This window comes from Orbicella faveolata, unplaced genomic scaffold (genome assembly GCF_042242905.1).
Source record: "Orbicella faveolata isolate gen_17 unplaced genomic scaffold, um_ofav_v1 contig_12, whole genome shotgun sequence".
Classification (NCBI taxonomy): domain Eukaryota; kingdom Metazoa; phylum Cnidaria; class Anthozoa; order Scleractinia; family Merulinidae; genus Orbicella; species Orbicella faveolata.
This window is the reverse complement of record NW_028301539.1, coordinates 3,363,003-3,383,570: the sequence shown is the minus strand read 5'-3', so window position 1 is coordinate 3,383,570 and position 20,568 is coordinate 3,363,003. Positions and strand designations below refer to the sequence as shown.

The 20,568-nt window shown below is 40.8% G+C and overlaps 2 protein-coding genes across 4 annotated transcripts; one reads left to right on the top strand and one right to left on the bottom strand.

Annotated features, from left to right (window-relative positions):
- The first annotated feature begins 4,004 nt into the window (after window positions 1-4,004).
- On the top strand, window positions 4,005-12,656 carry LOC110063677 (uncharacterized). 2 transcript variants are annotated; one of them, XM_020770677.2, is made up of 12 exons: window positions 4,005-4,408; window positions 4,837-5,031; window positions 5,467-5,607; window positions 6,206-6,437; window positions 6,837-7,004; window positions 7,452-7,549; window positions 8,091-8,142; window positions 8,354-8,446; window positions 8,946-9,090; window positions 9,712-11,403; window positions 11,890-11,949; window positions 12,254-12,656. In XM_020770677.2, exons 1-12 carry the CDS (start codon window positions 4,074-4,076, stop codon window positions 12,445-12,447), a joined length of 3,405 nt encoding a protein of 1,134 aa, XP_020626336.2. In that variant the 5' UTR covers window positions 4,005-4,073; the 3' UTR covers window positions 12,448-12,656. The 2 variants fall into 2 exon arrangements, with proteins under 2 accessions (XP_020626336.2, XP_089138209.1); XM_089282083.1 differs by lacking the exon at window positions 11,890-11,949.
- Window positions 12,562-20,525, bottom strand: LOC110063715 (voltage-gated hydrogen channel 1-like). Of its 2 annotated transcripts, XM_020770710.2 has the most exons (8): window positions 20,289-20,525; window positions 19,555-19,668; window positions 16,331-16,458; window positions 15,475-15,545; window positions 15,308-15,364; window positions 15,158-15,210; window positions 14,668-14,750; window positions 12,562-14,004 (listed from the first exon to the last, which is right to left on the bottom strand). In XM_020770710.2, exons 1-8 carry the CDS (start codon window positions 20,297-20,299, stop codon window positions 13,868-13,870), a joined length of 654 nt encoding a protein of 217 aa, XP_020626369.2. In that variant the 5' UTR covers window positions 20,300-20,525; the 3' UTR covers window positions 12,562-13,867. The 2 variants fall into 2 exon arrangements, with proteins under 2 accessions (XP_020626369.2, XP_089138210.1); XM_089282084.1 differs by lacking the exons at window positions 19,555-19,668; window positions 20,289-20,525 and adding an exon at window positions 17,891-18,209.
- Between the last annotated feature and the right edge of the window lie 43 nt (window positions 20,526-20,568).

The following is a 20,568-nucleotide window of genomic DNA, read 5'->3' as shown; positions in this document are numbered from 1 at the left end:
AGCAGGCAAAGTAAACATACCTGACGACGCCCCAGAAGCCACAGATGAAACGTTGGCATCACAAGAAACAGCAGTCGATTCGGAGGAGCTAGATGGAGCAACGCCAACAGAAGTGCCAGGGACGGAGGAATTTAATGGCGAGGGGGCGTTCCCTTGAATTGCAGAAATGATGGTAGGAAGGGAGCTTCCAAGTGCGCGAACAACAGCCTCCGCGATCGAATCGACGGCCAAAGGCGCCACAGGGCCAGAGGGAGCCGTTGAAACCACTGTCGGCGCGGAAGACAACAGAGGTAAGTCCTCCGAACGAAGTCCGGCAGACAAGCTATTGTTGGTTGAACGAGGTGGGTTCGGCATGATGTACAAACCAGCGACGAGCGAGTTAAAGACGAACCAAAAACGCGAGAGCGGGCGAAGAAACCCCGGTGGATGAATGACGAAATTTCTTTTTATCCCCAACTGGGAACCGCTACACTAAGCCCGCCAAAACTCCACGCTATCGGAGCGGCGAGCACACTAACGGTCCAGGTACGAGAGAACGACGAGCGAGTTAAAGACGAACCACGACAGTTAAAGACGAAACACGACAGCGGGCGAGGATACCACGGTTGGCGAATGACGAAATTCTTCCCAACTGGGAAACGCTATACTAGGCCAGCCAAAAGCCAGGCTATCTGAACGGCGAGCACACTACCGGACCAGGTACGAGAGAAGTGAAGACGAACCACAACACGGCGGTGGAGACAGGACGAAACAAAAACGCCACGGTCGAAGATCGAAGAACTTCTATTTTAACCGGGACAGCGACCGAGATAGCTATCGAAGCAATAGGGAGAACGCCGAGAACCGCTAAACTATAATTCAATCCACAACGCCACACTAACAGAGCGATGAACACACTGCGAGCACATGGGACGACAACACATGTACTAACCAAATATACCGCTGGACAATGTCAGCCCCAGGGCTCTCACGACCATATGACTGTTGCAAACGCTACAGAAACGCACCAAACGCTAAACAAACGCTAACAGATGGCCAAGGCACTAACAAACGCCTACAAAAAACGCTACTGACCAGACTGGCTCCTGGTCATAAACTATGTAAAATTTCATTGAACTATATCAAACGCTACAAAACGCACCAAACGCTAACCAAACGCTCACAGACGGCCAAGACACTGACAACTGCCTACAAAAACGCTACTGACCAGACTAGCTCCTAGTCGTTAACTATGTTAAATTCCATTTAACTATATTAAAACTAAAGTAATTTACTGTAATTTGTCGTAATACACGTCTTTTGTTGATGTTGATGCGAATCTTCCACTCATGCGTTTTTTTCTTGCTGACGTTTTGCGTCCTGCAAAGCTGTCTGGCCGTACAAATCTCCTTCTGTTAACAGTATCATCTGCCAGAGAAAAATAAAATATCTTCAGGTTCAGCAACTGTCTCCATTAACAACAACAGCCTTTATTTGCACTCATTCTTACACAAACGTACGTTTTATAAAGAGAAAATTAAAATGTAAAAGAGTGTTTACTTCCTCGAAACCATAAGGGCTGGTGAGGACAGGCAGCCAGCTGAATAGAGGTTGACTAAATTTACATGCAATGTAGTTTAGGGCTGAAAACATAAAACACTCACTCAACACACAAACACGGCACTCGCACATAACTGACTCAAAACTGAAAATATATCCAAATTTTATCAGTTAAGTTTTTTTTTTTTACAACTCGTTTTGCTATTCAAAGCAGTCAATTTTCCAGTCAAAAGACGAGTCTTCCAAGTGGATTTCATAAAAAAGCAACTGGAAAGAAATACACCCTTTCGCTATTAACAAACGACAAAATTTGTTATGCCTCCCAACTCAAATACGTTTTCCGATTGGAGGAGAACGTGTCTCGTGTCGTGGTTCAAAACTTCCTAGGGTGAACAAAACTCACTAACTCCCTAGGGAAACAAAAACTTAACTTTCGACTCGCACGTGATCAGGTCGTACTCCTTAAAACCGCGGCAAATTTGTGAGCCAGCCGGAGTCAAGCAAACGATTTCTTCGCAGTTTTTTCTGTTTTTGAGTTGGGAGGTATAACAGAACACTTAATGACTGGTCCCGCGGGAAACAGTGAGTTTTGTTTCCCCTCGTCTCGGGGAAACAAAACTCACTGTTTCTCTTGGGGCCAGTCATTAAGTGCTTATTGTCCCTGATGTTTTCCAAAAATTCGAATTAAAGGCAGTTTTCAGTAAAACATACTGAAATGTTCACTGCCCACCGATTGATGTGCCCCATGAGATGACTCGGGGTCAAGACTAAATTTTGGAGGTTAGCTTTTGGGGCTACCTATGCCAGGCGAAACTTCCCTAACTCTGCGCCAAGACAGCTAATTGGAAAGATGCCTATCCGTGCCATCTAAATTGTATTTTCACTATCCTACACTGTTTTTAAAATAAATGTTATTAAGCTAACCTGTGTTTGCAATTTCCGCTGGTTCCTTTTGTCCTGGCACACCAGCTTATACCTTGCCCAGAGTATTTTTCCTCCACACTGTCGCGGCACAAGACTACTGCGCCTGGATTTGACGTCTTGGATGACAGGGTTTTCTTGTGCATTTGTACAAAAAAAAAAAGCAACAAACAACAATAACAGAAACAAACTTAGTACTAACTTTGGCAGCATCTTCAAGACTCAACAGACCAATTTCGATATATTAAAATTCAGCCTAAAACAATAGCCCCCAGTACGAGGCTCTGGGGAATAACTACAGAGTTTGTGGGGTTTATTCCCCAGAGTCTCGTGCTGAGGTCCATTGTGTTAGGCTGAATTTTAACATATCGAAATTGGTCTACTGCTTCTCCTCTGAAAGAAACTCATTTTAGAGCTTTATATAGTTGCCTAGTGTTAAATCGTATTATAGACGTGAGCACTTCAATTCATTGTTGAGTAAATGATTGACTTGTTTTATGTCGACTGTAATAGACTTTGACAGTTTTAGTGGTTGTTTACTTTGAGTGACTACATTGATGTAAAAAAGAGGTATCATTTTTTTTGTCATTTACTTATTGCAGTAGGACGCGCAATTGCTTGAATTTAAAGTATGGGGTAATGTAATTGATTTAAGATTGTTTAGTTAAACACTAAAGCCATCTCGAAATTAAGAGTGCAAAACAATTACCAGTTTTTGTTTACAATGTGTTCTTTGACAGCACATTTGTAAATGGAAGGCTTTTAGCGTTATTTCATTGCGTAGTCCATTTCAACAAATAACAAAAAAAGACAATAAATCACTTAACGTAAGTGTTATGTTATTTAGCACTCCTGTGCTAATTGAAGATACTGTAAGTATAGAAACAATTATTGTAAATATAACTGAAAACTTGTTAAAATCCCAACTGGTTGGAAGCTGACCAGTTGGCCATTCACAAGACGTGGAGGAGTTGAATTTGGGACCACGAACACAAAGCCATCCATTCCACTCGAAAATAAAATTCATATCCTTGTGCCGCCTTGTTATATCCTCTGTATGTCTTACAGCGCGCTGTAATAGAATCTGAAGATTCAGAGCTAGTATTAACTTCATCAGTGACTGTGGTGCCTAGAACTAGTTAGTTGAATCAAATGTGTGAACCAACATTATTTTGTTGACCTTCAAATAAGGAATGCTTGCGATAATACAAGATACACGGGTCCTCTTCTTGATATTCTTGAAAATCACAGCAAAGAGTAACACCAGACTAGGTGAATTCTAAATGAAGTAAAGAAATAGTTTGATACAAGGGACGATAGATCAAACTCTTTTGTTTGATATTTTTGTTTCAGGTTGCTTTTGAGCCACATTTTATTATAAATTGATTCAGTAGAGGATAGGCATCCTTGGTGGGGCAACCGTGAAAGGAATTAGTCGAATTCGGGTAACTTAGTCCCAAGCTGATTCACCAGCGCCTCCCCCGACAAAAATATATTTTGTTATCATGAAACCGAGGTATGGTTCAAAAAATGGCGCCCTCTAATGCCATGCGCAGTGAACATTTCGTAGCCGACATTTTGTTCCAGAGGAGGATGTTTAGTTCTGCGAAGAAATGGGTTTGAAGGAAAGCGAACTCCGCGTTCTAGCCATACTTGGCCTGGTTATTTTAACACTTTGGTCATTGTTCGGTTTATTTTGGAGCCTTCTTCTTGTTTTCACGTTTCTGATCTACGCGTACAACTTCGGAAGACATCGAGCGGGAAATACTCGACGTGAACCCGAAGAGAGAGACTCCGAACATGATTTGAGTTACCAGGAGAAGTTGCACAGTACTTTCCAGGAACCTCCAGATTTGCCGTTCACCGGCTTGCCGAGGGAAAAGATTTCCCTTAGGTCACCCATGCCATTGCTGTCCGAAGTTACAAAGAGGCTAAGTTTTAACACGAGGTAAGGATTAAGCTCAATTATGGGAAAATAAGCTTCATTTAAAAATCACGACATCTAAGAACGTGAAATGTGCTTTGCTATAAACTAAAATGGTTCAATGTTGAGATATGGGCTGTAACAATATACTGGGGTAAGTAAATGCTTCAGCTAAAATAACTATACTCAACTTTTACATTTACATGTACAAAATCATTGATGCATCTTGTAAAGTAATTTTTAAATACAAATAAAATACTTCTCGTGGCTTGAATTTTTTTTACGCCTAAATGCTGCCAAATGATACTTCTGCATATGCACTGTTAGTGTTGCCAGAATGTTAGTTGCAACCACTGTTGCATGTGCATCAGCTAACGATTTTGTATTGATTTATGACAAATCACTCACAGTAACAATACATGTAGCTCATTAAGCAATACTTATTTTTTCAGCACTACCACACCTTTTCAAGGAAGAAACTCTTGGCACAACAGAGAGCTTGTACCAACTCCTTATCCATCTAGAGGGAATGCCTTCACTTATCGCCGTAAACCAAAACACTTCAGCCTGTTGAACCCTGCACTCCAGAGACCCTCTACTGTTAAGATTGCATCACCTGATGTCACGGTTAATAGAACGTTTACACTGTAAGTGTTGATTCTTCTTACTTATAGTGATTCAATGAGAAAACAATTTATTTTGACTCCTGTTGCAATGTACAATGTTCATAAGGTCACAGGTGTGAAATTGCCATCTTGTAATTGCCAAGATTTGTGAAAGAAGAACCAAACATACTTCAAGACCTTCACAGAAAAACATCACTCATCACCAGGAGTTTTCATTCAAAAATTGGAGAATTTGGGGAAGAGTACAATGTACCATTGTTTACATGATGTTTTCTTTTCTTCCACTGTTTCGAGTTTACATATTTGTGGAAACTGTGTCAGTTAAGGCTGTAACAGCTCAAATGTTTCAGCTACCAAAGGCCTGAGTAATTAGTCTAATTAGGCGTGAGTAGATGTGAGATCAAAGTTTTCTACTTTAAAGCTGACAATCAGACTGATGTGTGTTCTCATATTAAGATCTAATAGTCCTTTGAAGAAAGCAACAGATGATTGGAACCCATGCAGTCGAGTCACAGTCCTCTCTGCACTCAAAGAAAGCAGAAAGAGGAGTTTAGTTGTCGAGGATGAGGAGGATGAGTTGATGAGGCCAACAAAGAGGTGCTTACATTTTTACCAGCTTCTAAACATTCAGACTGTGTTTTTGTCAAAGTGAAATATGAAATGTTTGAAAATCTTACAGTTCATGTACACTGTAAGCAGACATTGTTATAATCAGACTTAAGCCACAGTCCCAACATTGGATCATCGTCAGATGTCTTGGAGCTTGCATGCTGTACAGCTACCCTGCAAGCAGTTGGTTTCCCCTACACGAATTAGAAACCAACTGCTCACAGGGTACAGCTGTAGCTGTACAACAATATACAATTGTAAAATGCAAATCAAAGCTATTATTTTTTTAATAGTAGAGTGCTACTAGCCCAGAAATGTATATGTAACTCCCATATGGATTTCTATTCAAAGGGGGATGTTACATGTATCAATAGGAGAGGGTTTTTTTTTTAATTTTAGGAGGAGGACAGGGTTGACATGTAAACAAGATTTGTGTCAGTGTGGTATTGGGACTTACATTTAAAAAGGAAGCCATAGAAATAAAGCAACATGTTAAACATTTTCTAAGGAGAGTCTGTTAATGTTTCAAAATCTGGTGATAAGCCTGATTTTGGCTAAGTTGCTGTTATTTTTCTTTGTTTTTCAGGAGAGATACCAAACCAGTTGACTCTCACCTATTTGGCAGTCCCTTGTTTGCAAGCCGTAAAAGAGTAGCCATCCCAGAAAGTACCAAGACAACAGATGAGAACTTCAATAAAAAGAGCAAGGTCATAAGTCATAGTGATTCATCTGAAATGTTACCTAGTCAAACACCTGTACAGAAGGACTCTGTTGTACAAAAGAGAAAGAATAGGGACAGTGGGACAGAAATAACAAATGTAAGTGCAGCAATGTCCAGTTTCTTGTTAACTGTGATCAAACTCTTTCATTTGAGTACATTAAAAAAGAAATATATGTATAAAGTTTGATAATATAACTTTGATCAAAAAGGTTTGATTAACAGTGACTCTGTGAGCTACAAGTGAATATGTGAAATGTCATATATTTGAACTGCGGAAAAAGATTTGAAAACATGATTGATCATTACAGTCATAAGTTGTAAAATTAAAGCCAGAAAAAATTCAGGCTTGAACAGGACCCTGTTAATTAGCGCTGAGAATATGAGTAGTTCTTACTGTCCATTCCATAGCATATTTTTTGTATTAATCTTTTTCCTTTAAGTTCTTGCTTGTTTGACTTTCTTTTTTTTTTTTTTTGTTTTTTTTTGTTTTATCTAGAGAGTAGCCAACTTGGAGAGTACAGAAATGGGAGAAGATGAGAGCTCCAACAAAAAGACCAAGGTCATAGATCAGAGTAATTCTTCTGAACCTGTGCACAGTCAAAGACAAACAGATTCTGTTGTACAGAAAAGGAAGGACAGAACCACAGAGACAGAAAAATCAAATGTGAGTGCGATAATTTGGCTTGGATTAGTATATGCTAGCACTTTATCACACTTCAAATATCAAAGTGAATTCAAGTAAAAAGCAATTCTTAGTCATTACATGTATCAGCAGACAGTATATATATGGCTAGCATTGTCTGCTCAAAGTTACCAGTGATCTGCAATTCTCGTCTTGCACTAAAGTTTATCAGAGTATTTACTCTGATATGTGCATAAAAATCAGGACTCAAAATGGCATCCCCCGCTAGTTGGTTGTGCATGTATTACTGCTGTTACTGTTTACTGTACATACACTGCAGTATGGAAAGAGCCAATACAGTCTTTTTTATTGGATCATTGTGCCATGGATGCTTAACTTCCTACAATAATTTCAAATTGCTATGTGTATTCTAACTTCACTTCACTTTTATTCGTACGTTATTATTAATGATACTTTTACTTGGTGCAGATATCACAACAAGCTGATGCAAAGGAAGAAAGTGAGAGAAATCAGTCGAAAAAGGCTAAGAGTTTGGTGCAGGAAACCAAAGACGATGAGGACCAGAGGTGAGAAAATTTACAAATAGTTGTGTATTCACACAGATAACTATTTGTCAACATGTACATTTAGTATTGAAGATGTCACCGAAATACTGTATGGTGATCAAAATTACTCACTGGATGAACTATTTTTTGTTATGATCAGAGATACAAACTTGTATATTAACTGTTTCATAAGTTGGTGACTGTTTAATAAATGTGTGATTACATAAAAGAAAACTAAACTTATGAGGACAAGCAATTACATTCAGAAGATGAACAGCAATTTGAGGTCTAAAAATGACAAAAGTCTGATTGAGAAAAATAACCAAGTTGGCTTCTCTGTAGATGAAACAAAGTCAAACAAGCAAGAACTTAAAGGAAAAAGATGACTACAAAAAATCAGAAAAAAAAAATAATCAGGAGAGGCTTGGCAGCCTTGGCTCTACAGCATGTATATCATATGCAGTAGTTGATACAGCAGATTATCATGTTGTGAAAAGGAAGATTACACGCCTCTGAAGTCGCCACTTTGAAATACATTAATTCTAGATATTTTACTTCACAGGGGAAGAAGCGAGCAGGAAAAAAGAGATACCAGCAGCTCACCCAAGCAAATGGTTAGTCATCAGAGGATATATTTTGATAACTGATAATATTGTAGAATATCTCATGAATTTGTATGGTTGAACTAACTCCACTGAAGTAGCTGTAAATGTGTTTTTCTGGATCATACAAAGAAAACAGAAACACAAAATAACCCATGTAGAGTGCACATGTGCTTTTTTGTATGTTTTATTGTCATTTGATATTACAATTTTTTTTTTACAGAAACGATTCACAGTTCCAAGGTTTGCTTCTAAAGAAGATTCAAGGCGGAGAGCTGTACCAGTGTACTGTGCTTCTAATGAGGAATCTGAGATGGTGAGATCTCTTTAGAGTCTTGTATGAATCTGAAGATTTCTACTGCTACTCAAAATAATTTGAGTGTTACTCCCTTTCAATGACAATGGACTAGACAATGTATGAATAAATGTGAAGATTTGTATCTCTCAATTACATCTGTACAATGGGCTGGGTAAAATATTAGACTCTTTCAGGCATTCAGTGAGTTGGGGCGAAGGGTGAAAAATGGCGCACAAAAAAATAGGGGAGAAGCGCAGGGCAGGAAGGCAAGAGAACTCCATCATCGCAGCAAGCCTTTGTCTCCTTTATTTCACTTTATTTCACATGAGGCACTCCAACTAACTGAATGCCTGGAAGAGTCTGTAGCAATACCGGTATTTAGGCCGTTCTATTCAGATGAATTGGATTTTGCATTCTTATTGTATGGATTGCCTTTTCACTCAGATACCATTCACAAACCTTGGGAATTACCTCTAGGCTTGGAATGTAAGATTCACACCTTGTTTCTTGTTATTAGCCTCAAAGAAGAACTGTGTCCAGAAAAATTAACCAGGAGCAGATCAAGATTGATCGCAGACTTGCTTGGGAGCGTGTGAAGGAGCTGCTTGGTGGTGATGAAGATGACGAGGAGGAGGAAGAGGCTACCAGAGCTTCCAAATCAGGTATATACAGATAGGTACATGTACTTGTACCCCGCAAGGTGGATTTTCCCCTCACTTTCTGCTCTGATCAGATAAGAAAGGGAATCACTGTCTCACAGGGTAGGTACTCATGGGCTTCCACAGGGGCAAAGCACCTGCCAAACTGACCGGATGTGAGAAGTATTTTGCCTACGTGGTTTGACCATCCAGGGGAAAGTTTTTCTTATAAAGAAGTTCTTACAAAGAAGTTCAGTTCAAAAAGGTTTGTGAAAACCTGTTGCATGTGAAACACCAGTTGCTCTCCCGCTGAAAACGCGAATGAAACCCCTGGGTACTCAAGCAAACTAGGAAAACCTAGCAGAGTGCTGGGATAACCAGTGAATGACAAGCATCCCGTCGAAGGGGAGTAACAGTGCTTATTGTTGCTTCATCCTAAGATACACTTCTGTAGTCAGCAGTCTAATATTGCACTATCCGGACATCTCAGTGAACCAATCAAAATGTTCTTTTTCATGAGGCCCAGTTTGGGAATTACTAATGAATACATTAAGTGACATGTCCAAATGGTTTCTTACATTAATAACAATAATGATCATTGTGGTGCTTTTCTAACAGGTGATGTTCCTTTGAATCCCTCTTCAGGTACAACAGCAACTTCATCAACAGCTGCTGGTACTTCCACCTCTTCATCGTTATTGAAGATCCCTACTGCCGGGGCTGTGACCAGTGCCGGGATAATAACCACCACCACCCCTCAGAGTCTCATCACCCCAGCGCCTTCTTCTGGCGTCCCACAGAGGACCACAGGGGTTCAGGGAGTCCCTGTGACAAATGCCCCATTTTTGCAATCCCAAGGTACAGCGGTGCCCTCATTACAGTCCCAGCAAGCGTCAGGGCCCGGGCTATTGGCTAATTTGTTAAGTAATCCAGGATCATCAAAGAATACCTCATCGGCAGCAGGATCACAAACAGCCACTCCAGAACAAGCGCAGTCAGCTGTTACTGCCCAGACATCTGGAGTAGTAAATTTATTAAAAGCTCCCACAATAGGATTACAAGCAAACGTGTCACTAACATCAACTGCAACTGCAACCCAAGGTCCTGCAGGTTTCCAGCTGTCATCTTCTTCGTCTTCGTTTGGAAATTCGCCCTTTGTAAAGCCAGCAATATCAAACCAATTAACTTCATCCTCAGTTTCTTCTCCCAAAAATACGTCTGACACCAACACCAGCTCAGCCCAACAACCAGGCTTTAGTTTTCCTGCAATTTCTTCTTCGGGGCCTGGCCAGGCAGGGTTTACATTTGCAGCTGCTAGTGGCGCCCCAAATGCTGTTAGTTTAGGTCAAAATTCAACACAAAACACTCCTGGAACAAGCTTGTTTAATTCTCCAAGTACTTCCGCTTTGGGAGCAGCTAGTTCTCGAAAACCTGTTACGTTGGCAGGTAACAGTTCAATTGCACCATCTCAGAATCCATTCGCATCTATTGCCAAGCCTACACAAAATAGTTCTGTGTCCAGTGCGTTGCCAGCACCGAGCGGTTTTGCCGGGCAAAGTTCAAACGCAGCTCAGAGTTCTTTTGGTTCAGCAGGCCAGAACAAGTTGGCATTTGGTGCCACAAACATACAATCTGTACAAGGACAACAGAGTCAAAGCCCATTTGGTGGTACCCCCAGCACTATGTCGGGTTTCGGGGCAACGTCTGCGCAAAACACTTTTGGAGCTGCAGTTAGTAAAAGTTCTACGCAAAGTCCATTTTCCCAGGGTACGTTGGGAGCGCAGGCCAACCAAAACACTTCCCAGGGACCTGCCCAAAAAGCCTTCGGAGCACAACAGCAAAACCAACAAGCTACTGCAAGTACTTTTGGAAAACCGTCCGGCAAAAGTACATTTGCGAACCTAACTAATACTCCAGGCAACTTTACGTTTGGTTCACAAGTCCAACAAAGTGCCACGCAGAATGTATTCGGAAGCCAGACAACTCAAAATGCGTTTGGACCTCAAGCGAATCAAAATACTAGCCAAAGTGCCTTTGGAAACCAACTTACCCAGAATGCCTTTGGAGCCCAAGCTACCCAAAGTGCTTTTGGAGCATCTTCAACCCAAAAGACAACTCCGTTCACTTTTGCCGCTCAGAACACTGTTCAGAACCCTTCCAACACACCTTTCGGTGGGTTTGGTAAAACTGGTACCCAGAGTACTTTTGGGGCAGCGCTTTCCCAGAATACTGCAGCTCCCTCAGGTGGATTCAATTTCAGTGCTACCGGAAGTAACCCTGCACCTGGTGGTTTTAATTTCAGTGCAACTGGCAATAAACCCAATGGTTTTCAGTTTGGTAAGAGTGACATGTAGTTATTGTTTCCTTGGGATTAACTTCTCGTGTCATTGAAGCGCTTGATACAGCAAGTGTGTTTTCCAATCGTTTTGCTAAAGTGCGTATTTTTGAACTACAATTACTTCTCGGGTAGTTTTTTTTTTATTATTCTTAATTGCCTTCACATATTTGACATTTGACCAAAACTACCGAATGGCTATGGACGGATCTGATTTGCAAGGTCTTAAAAAATCTTCGCATTGTTCAAGGTCCTTGAAAGTCACAAATAAAAAACGCTACTCGTGGGGATAAGTGGGGTTTCGTCAGGGAAATCTCTTGAGAAAATGCCAGAGGCCTTCCCAAAAACTAATCTGGCCTGAGAAGCGTATTTTTATCCTGCAAGTTACACGCAGAGCTGAGAGCTCGACGGAAAAATGTGTCAATCCTATTTTCGTATCCTCAACTGCCTCTTTTCGTGAAGTTCTTTTGAGTGTGTTGTTTCTGTAGGTGCAGCGGGAAGCAGCGGTAATTTTGGTCAATTTGGCCAAACAACTGCTCAGCCTGGAGGTAAGAATATTCTTATAAGATGAACAAATTGTAAAAACTCCTATCCTAAGCACATTCTTAACTATGATTCCACTCCCCTGATTGTGGAAATCTTCCACGTTAGGTGTGGTTCGCGTATGTTGAATCCCCTCTCAAAATGGCCTGCTTCTTTTCCCGCATGCTTCTCTCGAACGTCTTACGTGCAAGAATGTTGTTGTCTAGGTGTTGAAGGTCTGACCGAAGCCGAAGTTTTACCTCTTATTACTTCAGATCCATGATCGTTGTAAATCTTGCCCAATACTTTCGTCTCTTTCATCTCTCACAGCTGCGCCCGCAACACCTACACCCAGTGGTGGTTTCAACTTTGCTCCAGGGTCTGGTGGCATGCCGGGAAGTTCGTTTGCATCACCTGCGGCTGCGCCAACGTTTGGCATACCAAGCACTCCACAAGGGGCGGGCAGCACGCTGACGACAAGATCGCGGGCTCGCTTAACGGCCCGACGGAGAGGCAAGAAATGAGAGAGGGCAAAATAACTGTAGCTGCCAAGAACATTGGACTGTATGTAAGGGAATAAGACTTTAACAATGATGCATTTTGTATTTGTATATAAATTTACAAAGGATATCGTTCGGTTTTATTCCATACTCGATTTATTGCGGATTTCAGATTATGTAGTTTTTCAATTTTATATATTTGATTAATAAATGAACTTTGTACATAGTGTTCATTTTGTTATCGTTGCCTTTTCAAATAACACCTCCCTTAATTAATCTGCTTTAGCGAACCCGTGAAATTGACTCTAATTTCTGCAACTTTAATTATATTATTTTCGACTAAGAGGATGAATCTAGCTTTTGCCAACGTATAGCTATGCAGTCAAGAACCTTAACAGCTTATCTACTTGCTTCATTTTAATCTTAAGTCGACGTTTCTTAAGAATTCAGGTAGCTCCTCAGTTTTATAGAAATCTTTTCATCGGAATATATTGTCCTTATTGCGCTCTGGCCATTACTGTAGGTGTCTTGTTTGTGCTATTTCGTTAATTTCTAGTATGAAAAAAAAAATTGCTTGTCGTTCGCGTTAGTTCATAATTTTGCGCAATTCCGCCCTTCCTTTTCACATTTAATTAAGTAGAATTACTTTAAAACATTTCTAGTTAAAGCCTAGCTTTGTCGAAAGTCTTAACTACGAATATAGTCATTTAGAAAATGAATTTGTATTTTACATACGAATCTCGCGGTGCTCGAAAGTCATTTACTTTGTTTATAACAGTCAAAACTATCTCGAAACTAAATCTGGAACACAGTGATAAATTTGATATAGAAATTTAACAAATTATCCGTCGTTGTTCACGTTCTACGGACAACGCAGAATTTGGTCATTTCACGTTGTTGTTTTGCAAAGGACGGCAAAGAAATGTACCAAGAATTATAACGCACGTGCACAACCACTGTACTGCTCATTAAACCTTTTGTTTAACGACGTTGCCGTTGCCTTTCTTAGGCTCCGTCCCCACGTATCCGGATATTCTTTAAATCCGCAACTTTTTCGTTCCGGATTCAAAAATTTCCCCGTCCACACGTAGCGCATTCAAATCGAATCCGCCTGTCCACACGCATTCGATGGTATCCGGATTCACTCTAGAGAAACCAGGCCTACACGTTGTGCCGCCATATTGGTTTATTGTTCGGTAAGAGACTGGCCACGATTTTGCTACGTCATTGTATTCGAAAATATCCGGATTTACTGTCCACACGTTATCGGATTTATTTTTTTTCCGCTCGGGAGAGCAGATTAAAAAACATCCGGATTCGCTGCCGAATTCGCCGGGTACGTCTGGACGGAAGCCGTGTCCGGAAAGAAAAAGTTGCACATTCAAAAATATCCGGCCGGATACGTGTGCACGGGGCCTTAAACTCCCTATTGATCTACTCAAGCTCAGTTGTTCTCAGCTTGTTTTTGTTTCTCTTCGCTCTTTTCTGAGTCCGTTCCCTCTGTTTCCATGTGTTCTTGTTTGGGCGGTGCATCCACGTCATCAATTAGTTCGTAAAATTCTTCTTTGAAGGCAACTATATCTGAGAAAAACAATAAAGAGCGTTGATTATCGCGGCGATGGTCGGCGGTGGTTAGTGCGCTCGTCTGCGCATAGAGCGGTCCGGGTTCAAGCCCTGGTCGGGGACATTGTGTTGTGTTCTTGAGCAAGACACTTCACTCTCACAGTGCCTCTCTGCACCCAGATGCATAAATGAGTACCGCGAAATTAATGCTGGGGGTAACCCTGTGATGGGCTAGCATCCCATCCTGAGGGAGTGGAAATACTCCTAGTCGCTTCATGCTACTGAAATCGGACATAAGGACGTACCGGCCTTATAGGCCACTTGGCTGGTATGCAGACTTTACCTTTACCTGTTAGCGCTAGTCTTGAGAGAGGGTTTGAGAAAGTTTCTTTCGAGCTTTGAAACGTAAGACCAAGTCCGTTGAAATCCTTGTCCATAGTGGGTTATTTTCAACCGTTGTCAGGTTCCTGGACAATCTAAACTGGCGCTATATCTTGGAAAGTTTCTTGTCCGACACCTAAACACAGTCACCCAAGGCACGAACGGAAACCACTAGACACGATCTGGTGTTGAACACGGCCGACAGACTTTTCAATGAACCTTATTTACATGTAAAGGCCGTTGAACATAATTCTCTAGAATAACAAGATTAAATCAGCTGAAAAGAAAAACAATACTTACTAATGACAACTCTAAAAATTCTCCACAGTCGAAGAACGATAATAAAAGCCAAGCCATTCCATGCCTTCTTAGCGCGGATTACACTGAAAGGTAAATCACATAACAGGAGTAATACTTCGTGCAAAGGCCCCTTTCCGATGTTTCTTCGTCCATACTGGTCTATGTAGACTATGCGAAATTGATTGTTACACGATTTGTGTCTAGTTTTATGGACATATAATTCTCTCGAACCGATAAATTTTTCTCTCGAGGATTTCATCTGGTGCTGCTCGTGTTTTTTCCCACTCCCTGCTCTCCTATATTTACCTCTTCCAGACAACCACTGACTCACGCGTTCCTATTGACCAGCGGTCCACAAAAGGGAGAAAAATTCGTTCCTCGTTTAGTAACCGCTGGCCAGAGTAAAACGTGGGAGCTTACCATACAGACAGTACTTGGTTGACACTATCGGCATGATGTTGGGTTGGGTTTGGTTGCAGAACTGACTCACCTTAGCACTACCTCAATTAGGAAGGCTGATACGACCACAAAGCCATCAAATATCTGAAGAGTGGAATAGATCATCGGTTATGTATAAGGACTGTGTGTGTTACTGTTGGAAAGAGATATTGACGCAAGAGCTGCACAGTTGAGGCCTTACCTCCATTTTCTCCTGTAAGTAATACTCGCATCCCATTGCATAGAATTTGAGAAAAACCTGTGAAAAAGAATGTTCGGCGAATCAGTCGATGAGGCGCATTAGAAACCAGCACCTTTACATTAAGAAAAGGTTAAAAGTTTGAATTTAAAAACTCCACAAAGACTGACCTCTAAGACGAAGACACCGAGGATAGAAAGACCAACAAAATGAAGAAGGTGCCTTGATAGGTGACTCTCATCTGAAAAAAGGAAAGTTAGTCCTAAACGTGACACAGAAATACACAAAGACATAGCAATTTTTCTTAGACAGTTCTGTCCAAGGGAGAAAGGCGCAATGAGGTTAACTTTATGTGAAGCACCAACCCGTTAAACAAGGTCAGACCACAACACCGGGAACTCCGTACTCTTTGCAAGAAGTGTGTGGGTTCTTTAACGTCCCCTGCTAACCATTTAACACTGAAGATGCAGGAGACGGGGCCTACGGGTTATAGTCCTTATCCGAGAAGACTTGAGCGTCTAACCGTTTGCATATGTAATTGCAAAGTCTACAAAGGCAGCACATTCTCCCCAGTTATTTTAAGACCCTGAGTGTTGGTTCGGTGTGGGGCTCGAACCCTCGACCTCCCGCACAGCAGTCTGGCGCTCTATCAACAGAGCTAATCAGGCGCGGTGTGATCTCATGTCCATATTTTTGCCAACTGACCTCAAGTTAAATTCAGTCCCGTCTTTGATCAAGAGTGAAATCCTTAGAGAACTCTGTGGGATTCGTTATAGAGAATCTCAGACATTAGAATCCCATCGAAACCTTGAAACCCTATGGAATAAGGAGAGCTCTAAACTCCCTTGGGACTTAAAGCATTTTAGTTTAAAGGCGACCTTCAATATTTATCAAACCCTCTCAACTTTGATAGCACCGACTTTAAATTGCATGCTGTAAAATTGCCACTGATTGGTCAAACCGCTGACACTGCATGTAATAACTTCGTTGTCGAAATTTCTTTTTTCAAAACCGTCGTTCCAGTACCTTTAATGACGTGGAATTCGATCAGCATGAGAACGAGGTTGATGAGCACTTCAATTAAGACCAGGATGACGATCCCTAACTGCCAAGTGACTCCTGTCAACATTACAGCCAATGAGTGGCGAAGAACCCTTGAAACGGCAAAAAAGAGGAATTTTCTATATGTTACAGACACGACGTAAATACAACCTAGTTAGATAAATACTCCTGTTTGCTTTAAAATATGGTTTAGATTACGTACGCTCTGATTGGATAAAAGCGATTAAACATGTTTTACTGGAATTAGTGTGATATTGTTTCCCGCAAAAAGAAGCCGGCATTAATGCTGGCATAAAACATGCTCAAAGGAGCTCAGTCAGTCAATGTGCTCTCTTGATTTTGTGAGTGTGAGTGAGAACTTTATTAAAGTGTCAAAAAAAAAAACCTTATAACCTGGGAATAAAAACACCATACTAATTAGGGGACACTGCTAAAAAACTATACTAATACTAATATTAATACAATAAAAAAATAAATGACTTGAAGGGCATTATGTACAGCATAGGATGCAGCCCTTACAGCCGGTGTCCATTAAGCGAGTTATATCCCTTTTGCGAATATAGTTTGCAAAAGCTTGCAGTGTCTTGGCTGATCTGTCAGCCATAGACAGTTTGCCCCATAATTTGGGTCCTACATAACGCAAAGAGTGCTTCCCATAAGTAACAGTGTTGTATCTAGGAGCAGAAAAATCTGATTGTCTCAGGTTGTATGCAGAAATATGCTCGTTAAATGTGAGGGTTTTATTTCGTTCCTTGGGACTTCAGTATTTACGACCTGGTCAAAACAGATCGTCACACAGGTTAGAATTCCATCTCAAGTACATTTACGGGGCTCTTTGACAAAGCCAGCTTAAAGCTATAATAATCTGTAACAGACGAATAGAAAACCAGTCATCGCGAATCAGTTCCGGGTGATTCGTTCACTTGTAACGCAAGTACGCTAGTAACGTTTCGCTCGTACTATAAGTCTTGCTTTGAGAGGGTCAGCTGTCAGTTAAGTGGCTGTTAATAATTGGTTGTTAAGTAGCCGTTAGTAATAGCTTAACCCTCTCCTAGGTGACTACCTTTTATAGAAAGTATGCACATAATTAAATGCAAAACCCTTATTTTGTTAAAATTATTTGTTTTCTACTTTTTTTTACAGGCAACTGCTAATGAAAATCAATGCCTAAATAATATCTGCCAATGCCGGTACCTTACAAATCCAGGCGAAAACGAACTTCTTCTGACCTTCTGGCTCTGAACACGATCTACCAACGAGTCATAACGAATGGGTAGCGATTTACATTTCGCGGAATAAGTAAACATATGAGTTTCTCGCACTTAGAATTTAGTTACACTCACTGAACACCAGCAAACATTATTAATACATTATTTTGAGCAAACTGAAACAACGGCGTCTTCGATTCCCAGCGTCTTGAAAGGGTTAAAAACTCGGCCATGCTAATCGCAATTACAGAATGCCACGGAGAATGCGATGTTCGAGTCAGACGACTAAACATTATAAAAATTAAATAACAAATACCGTTTACTTTGCTGCGTGCTTCCCCCGCGAGTATGACTGGTAGTTCCAGTTGCCATTGTATATCCGTAGTTACCGTAAAATATTTTTTCTTTACTTATTCCACAAGTAGCCAAGGTGTCAAAGGTAGCTCAAGTTCACTATGTGAGCGACACCAAACTTCGCGGATTCTCCGGTCTTTTCGCTACAAAGCCGTTTCGCTCTGTAAGTCCGTCTTGTTTCAACTGAAAGTCGATTCTCTACACATCGATCGCTTTAATAGCAGCACACAATTAGACTCTCCCTGTGGCCCAGGACTCTGGCCTGAAGCGTCATCCGTGGGGGGGGGGGGGGGGCATACAAAAAGGACGGGGGTGCTCGTAGTACCTTTTAAGGGTTGAAAAAGTAGTTTTGGAACCTCTTAGGGTGCTAAACCTCAAAAGGTCCACAGCTGGAGCTTGTGCGGTATTGAGCCGAAACATTTTGACAGGAGCAGGACATAATGTGTTATGTAAGCATTGGTGCCTCTAGCTTAGGGGAGAATAATGTTTCAAGCCACGCCCACAAAACAGGATCATCAGGCCAGATCGAAGAGATTGGTAATGATACGTGTACACTTGCATTCTGTCTACCTTACATTTTATTGAAAGAAATTCTGGATGGGGTTACCTGAGGGAAAAAAAAATTGACAACTGACAGATACCCGAATCGAAACCTTAATAACTGACAACTGACATTTGTAGTCAGATTTACTGACAACATACCAAAGGCTTTATCCATTATTATTCCTTTGCAATTCATCAAAAATAACTATTGTTCGGTTGAAATAACATACACAACATTAACTAATTTTGTTTTTTAGATTTATACCTGTTTGTTTATTCGCAGAAAATACGCGTTAGTTGTTAGTTTTTAATCCGCCCATTGTGATCTTTAGTTGTGTCTGCGTGAATAAAACACGTCACTTCAATGTCTAGCCTGTCATTTGATGTCCAAATTGATTAAATCGCGAGCTAGTTGTGTAAACCGTGGGCTCGAACTCAAAGTAAAACGCTGCAAATGCTTGAGTCTCCAAGGTCGGCATGCCAATCCCCTTGAAAAATAGGAATAAACGGAGTGTCTTCAATCTGTACCGAATGGTTGCCAAAATCAATAGCACAAACAGCCGTCAATTCAGCGTTTTATATGCCTATCTTTCGTAGACAAAATTGATCAACCCGAGAGTTTCCAGAGCCGCCCTTCATACGAATCTTATATTAGGAACGTAAAGAATGGTTTACACAGGAGCGCGACGAATCCTTACACAGGAATGCAGAAGCCACTACATATAACTCGTGTCCGCGTGACTTTGGTCACGCGGACACGAGGCAAAAATCCGTGACGTGATGCATAAACCGTGACGTAGCTCCTTTGATGTGAAGAACGGTCAATCGACAGCTTACGTTTTACAGATTTCCCGTCCGTTTTCATCACAATATCATATTCACTTGAATTCGACTCTCTATTTGTTAGCTATTGCAGCTTTCAAGTAATTAATTTATCAGCTAGTCAAAAAGGACACTCATGCGCGGCCTATTTTCTGTTGTAGTCCGAGAATATATGAACAGAGCCTCAATTTACTTGTTTGTTCTGAAAACAGCTTTCTGAATGAGCCATTTACAAACCACACTCTATGTGTTCAATTTTACCTGCAACATTCCTTGCAGCTGCCTTGGGCCTCGTATGTTTCCGTCAGTCGTCTTCGCCATATTTCCATGTATGTTTTCCTACCATCTTCCTTATCTGATTTCGTGAGTTCCGCGCTACAGTGACACATAATGAAAAAAAAAAAAGTTGTCATTGTATATCTTTGAGTTACCCTCAGTCTACTAATTTCTAAATTCTGTGGTAAACTGCGTCGCAAAAATCATGTTGTATCTCTCACAGTGAGCTTAAAACAATTGACAATTGAACATGTTGTGAAAAATTCGCCGCGGCCGGTTCAATTTAGAGACTCAAAATTTAAGCCGTTTGGAACATTAATGTTGAATTCTAAATCCTCAAACTATTCTGTTGATAATCTATCTTACTTAAAGATTATTTCAGGTTTAAACGACATCAAAACTCGACTAAAATTAATATTTTAGTCAGAATCATCGATCAGTAAAAGTCATGCAGCGGTGGCGAACAAGAACTGACAAAAACCTCTTTTCGCAAAAGATTGTATGTTAAGAGACAACAACCGTCTGCTTCCTGTAAATGAGATCACTTTGAATATCAAACAACTCAATGACATCAAAATGTTTGAAGAATTGTTTTCTCTTGGATTATATTTCATTCGAAGGATTTTGAATAAATGAAATGAGCATCGGAGCACTGATGAAAACTAACTCTGAGCCATCGCCTATGCTTGTTGAGTAAAGTCAGTTGCTATACTCTTTACCTTTCGTCCATTACGGTCAGGTGTTTTCCGCTGAATATATAAAAACTGCCTTTGTTCAAAAAGGCGACTGCAATTCCCTTTACACTCGCCTTTCCTGAAAGCCTTCTTCTTTCACTTGTCGATTTTGTCTAAAATGGTAGTCATGTTGATAAAAAAAAGAACTGTCGGAGTCAACAACCATAGGGAAATCGACAAACAACTAACTTAGAAAAGAGTAGATCTCAAAACGTCACCGAAACAAAGCAGACGGTAAATTAGCATACGTAAATGAAGTGTATGC

What these genes read in the sequence shown, in the direction of transcription:
- LOC110063677 (XM_020770677.2), top strand. Translation starts at nt 4,074, where the DNA reads ATGGGTTTGAAGGAAAGCGAACTCCGCGTTCTAGCCATACTTGGCCTG. An exon ending in GTTAATAGAACGTTTACACT is followed by an intron (nt 5,032 to 5,466) that starts GTAAGTGTTGAT and finishes TCTCATATTAAG; the next exon opens with ATCTAATAGTCCTTTGAAGA. An exon ending in GCAGCTCACCCAAGCAAATG is followed by an intron (nt 8,143 to 8,353) that starts GTTAGTCATCAG and finishes TTTTTTTTACAG; the next exon opens with AAACGATTCACAGTTCCAAG.
- LOC110063715 (XM_020770710.2), bottom strand. An exon ending in AGCTGCAAGGAATGTTGCAG is followed by an intron (nt 16,459 to 19,554) that starts GTAAAATTGAAC and finishes TGCCGTTTCAAG; the next exon opens with GGTTCTTCGCCACTCATTGG. An exon ending in ACTTACAGGAGAAAATGGAG is followed by an intron (nt 15,211 to 15,307) that starts GTAAGGCCTCAA and finishes TCCACTCTTCAG; the next exon opens with ATATTTGATGGCTTTGTGGT.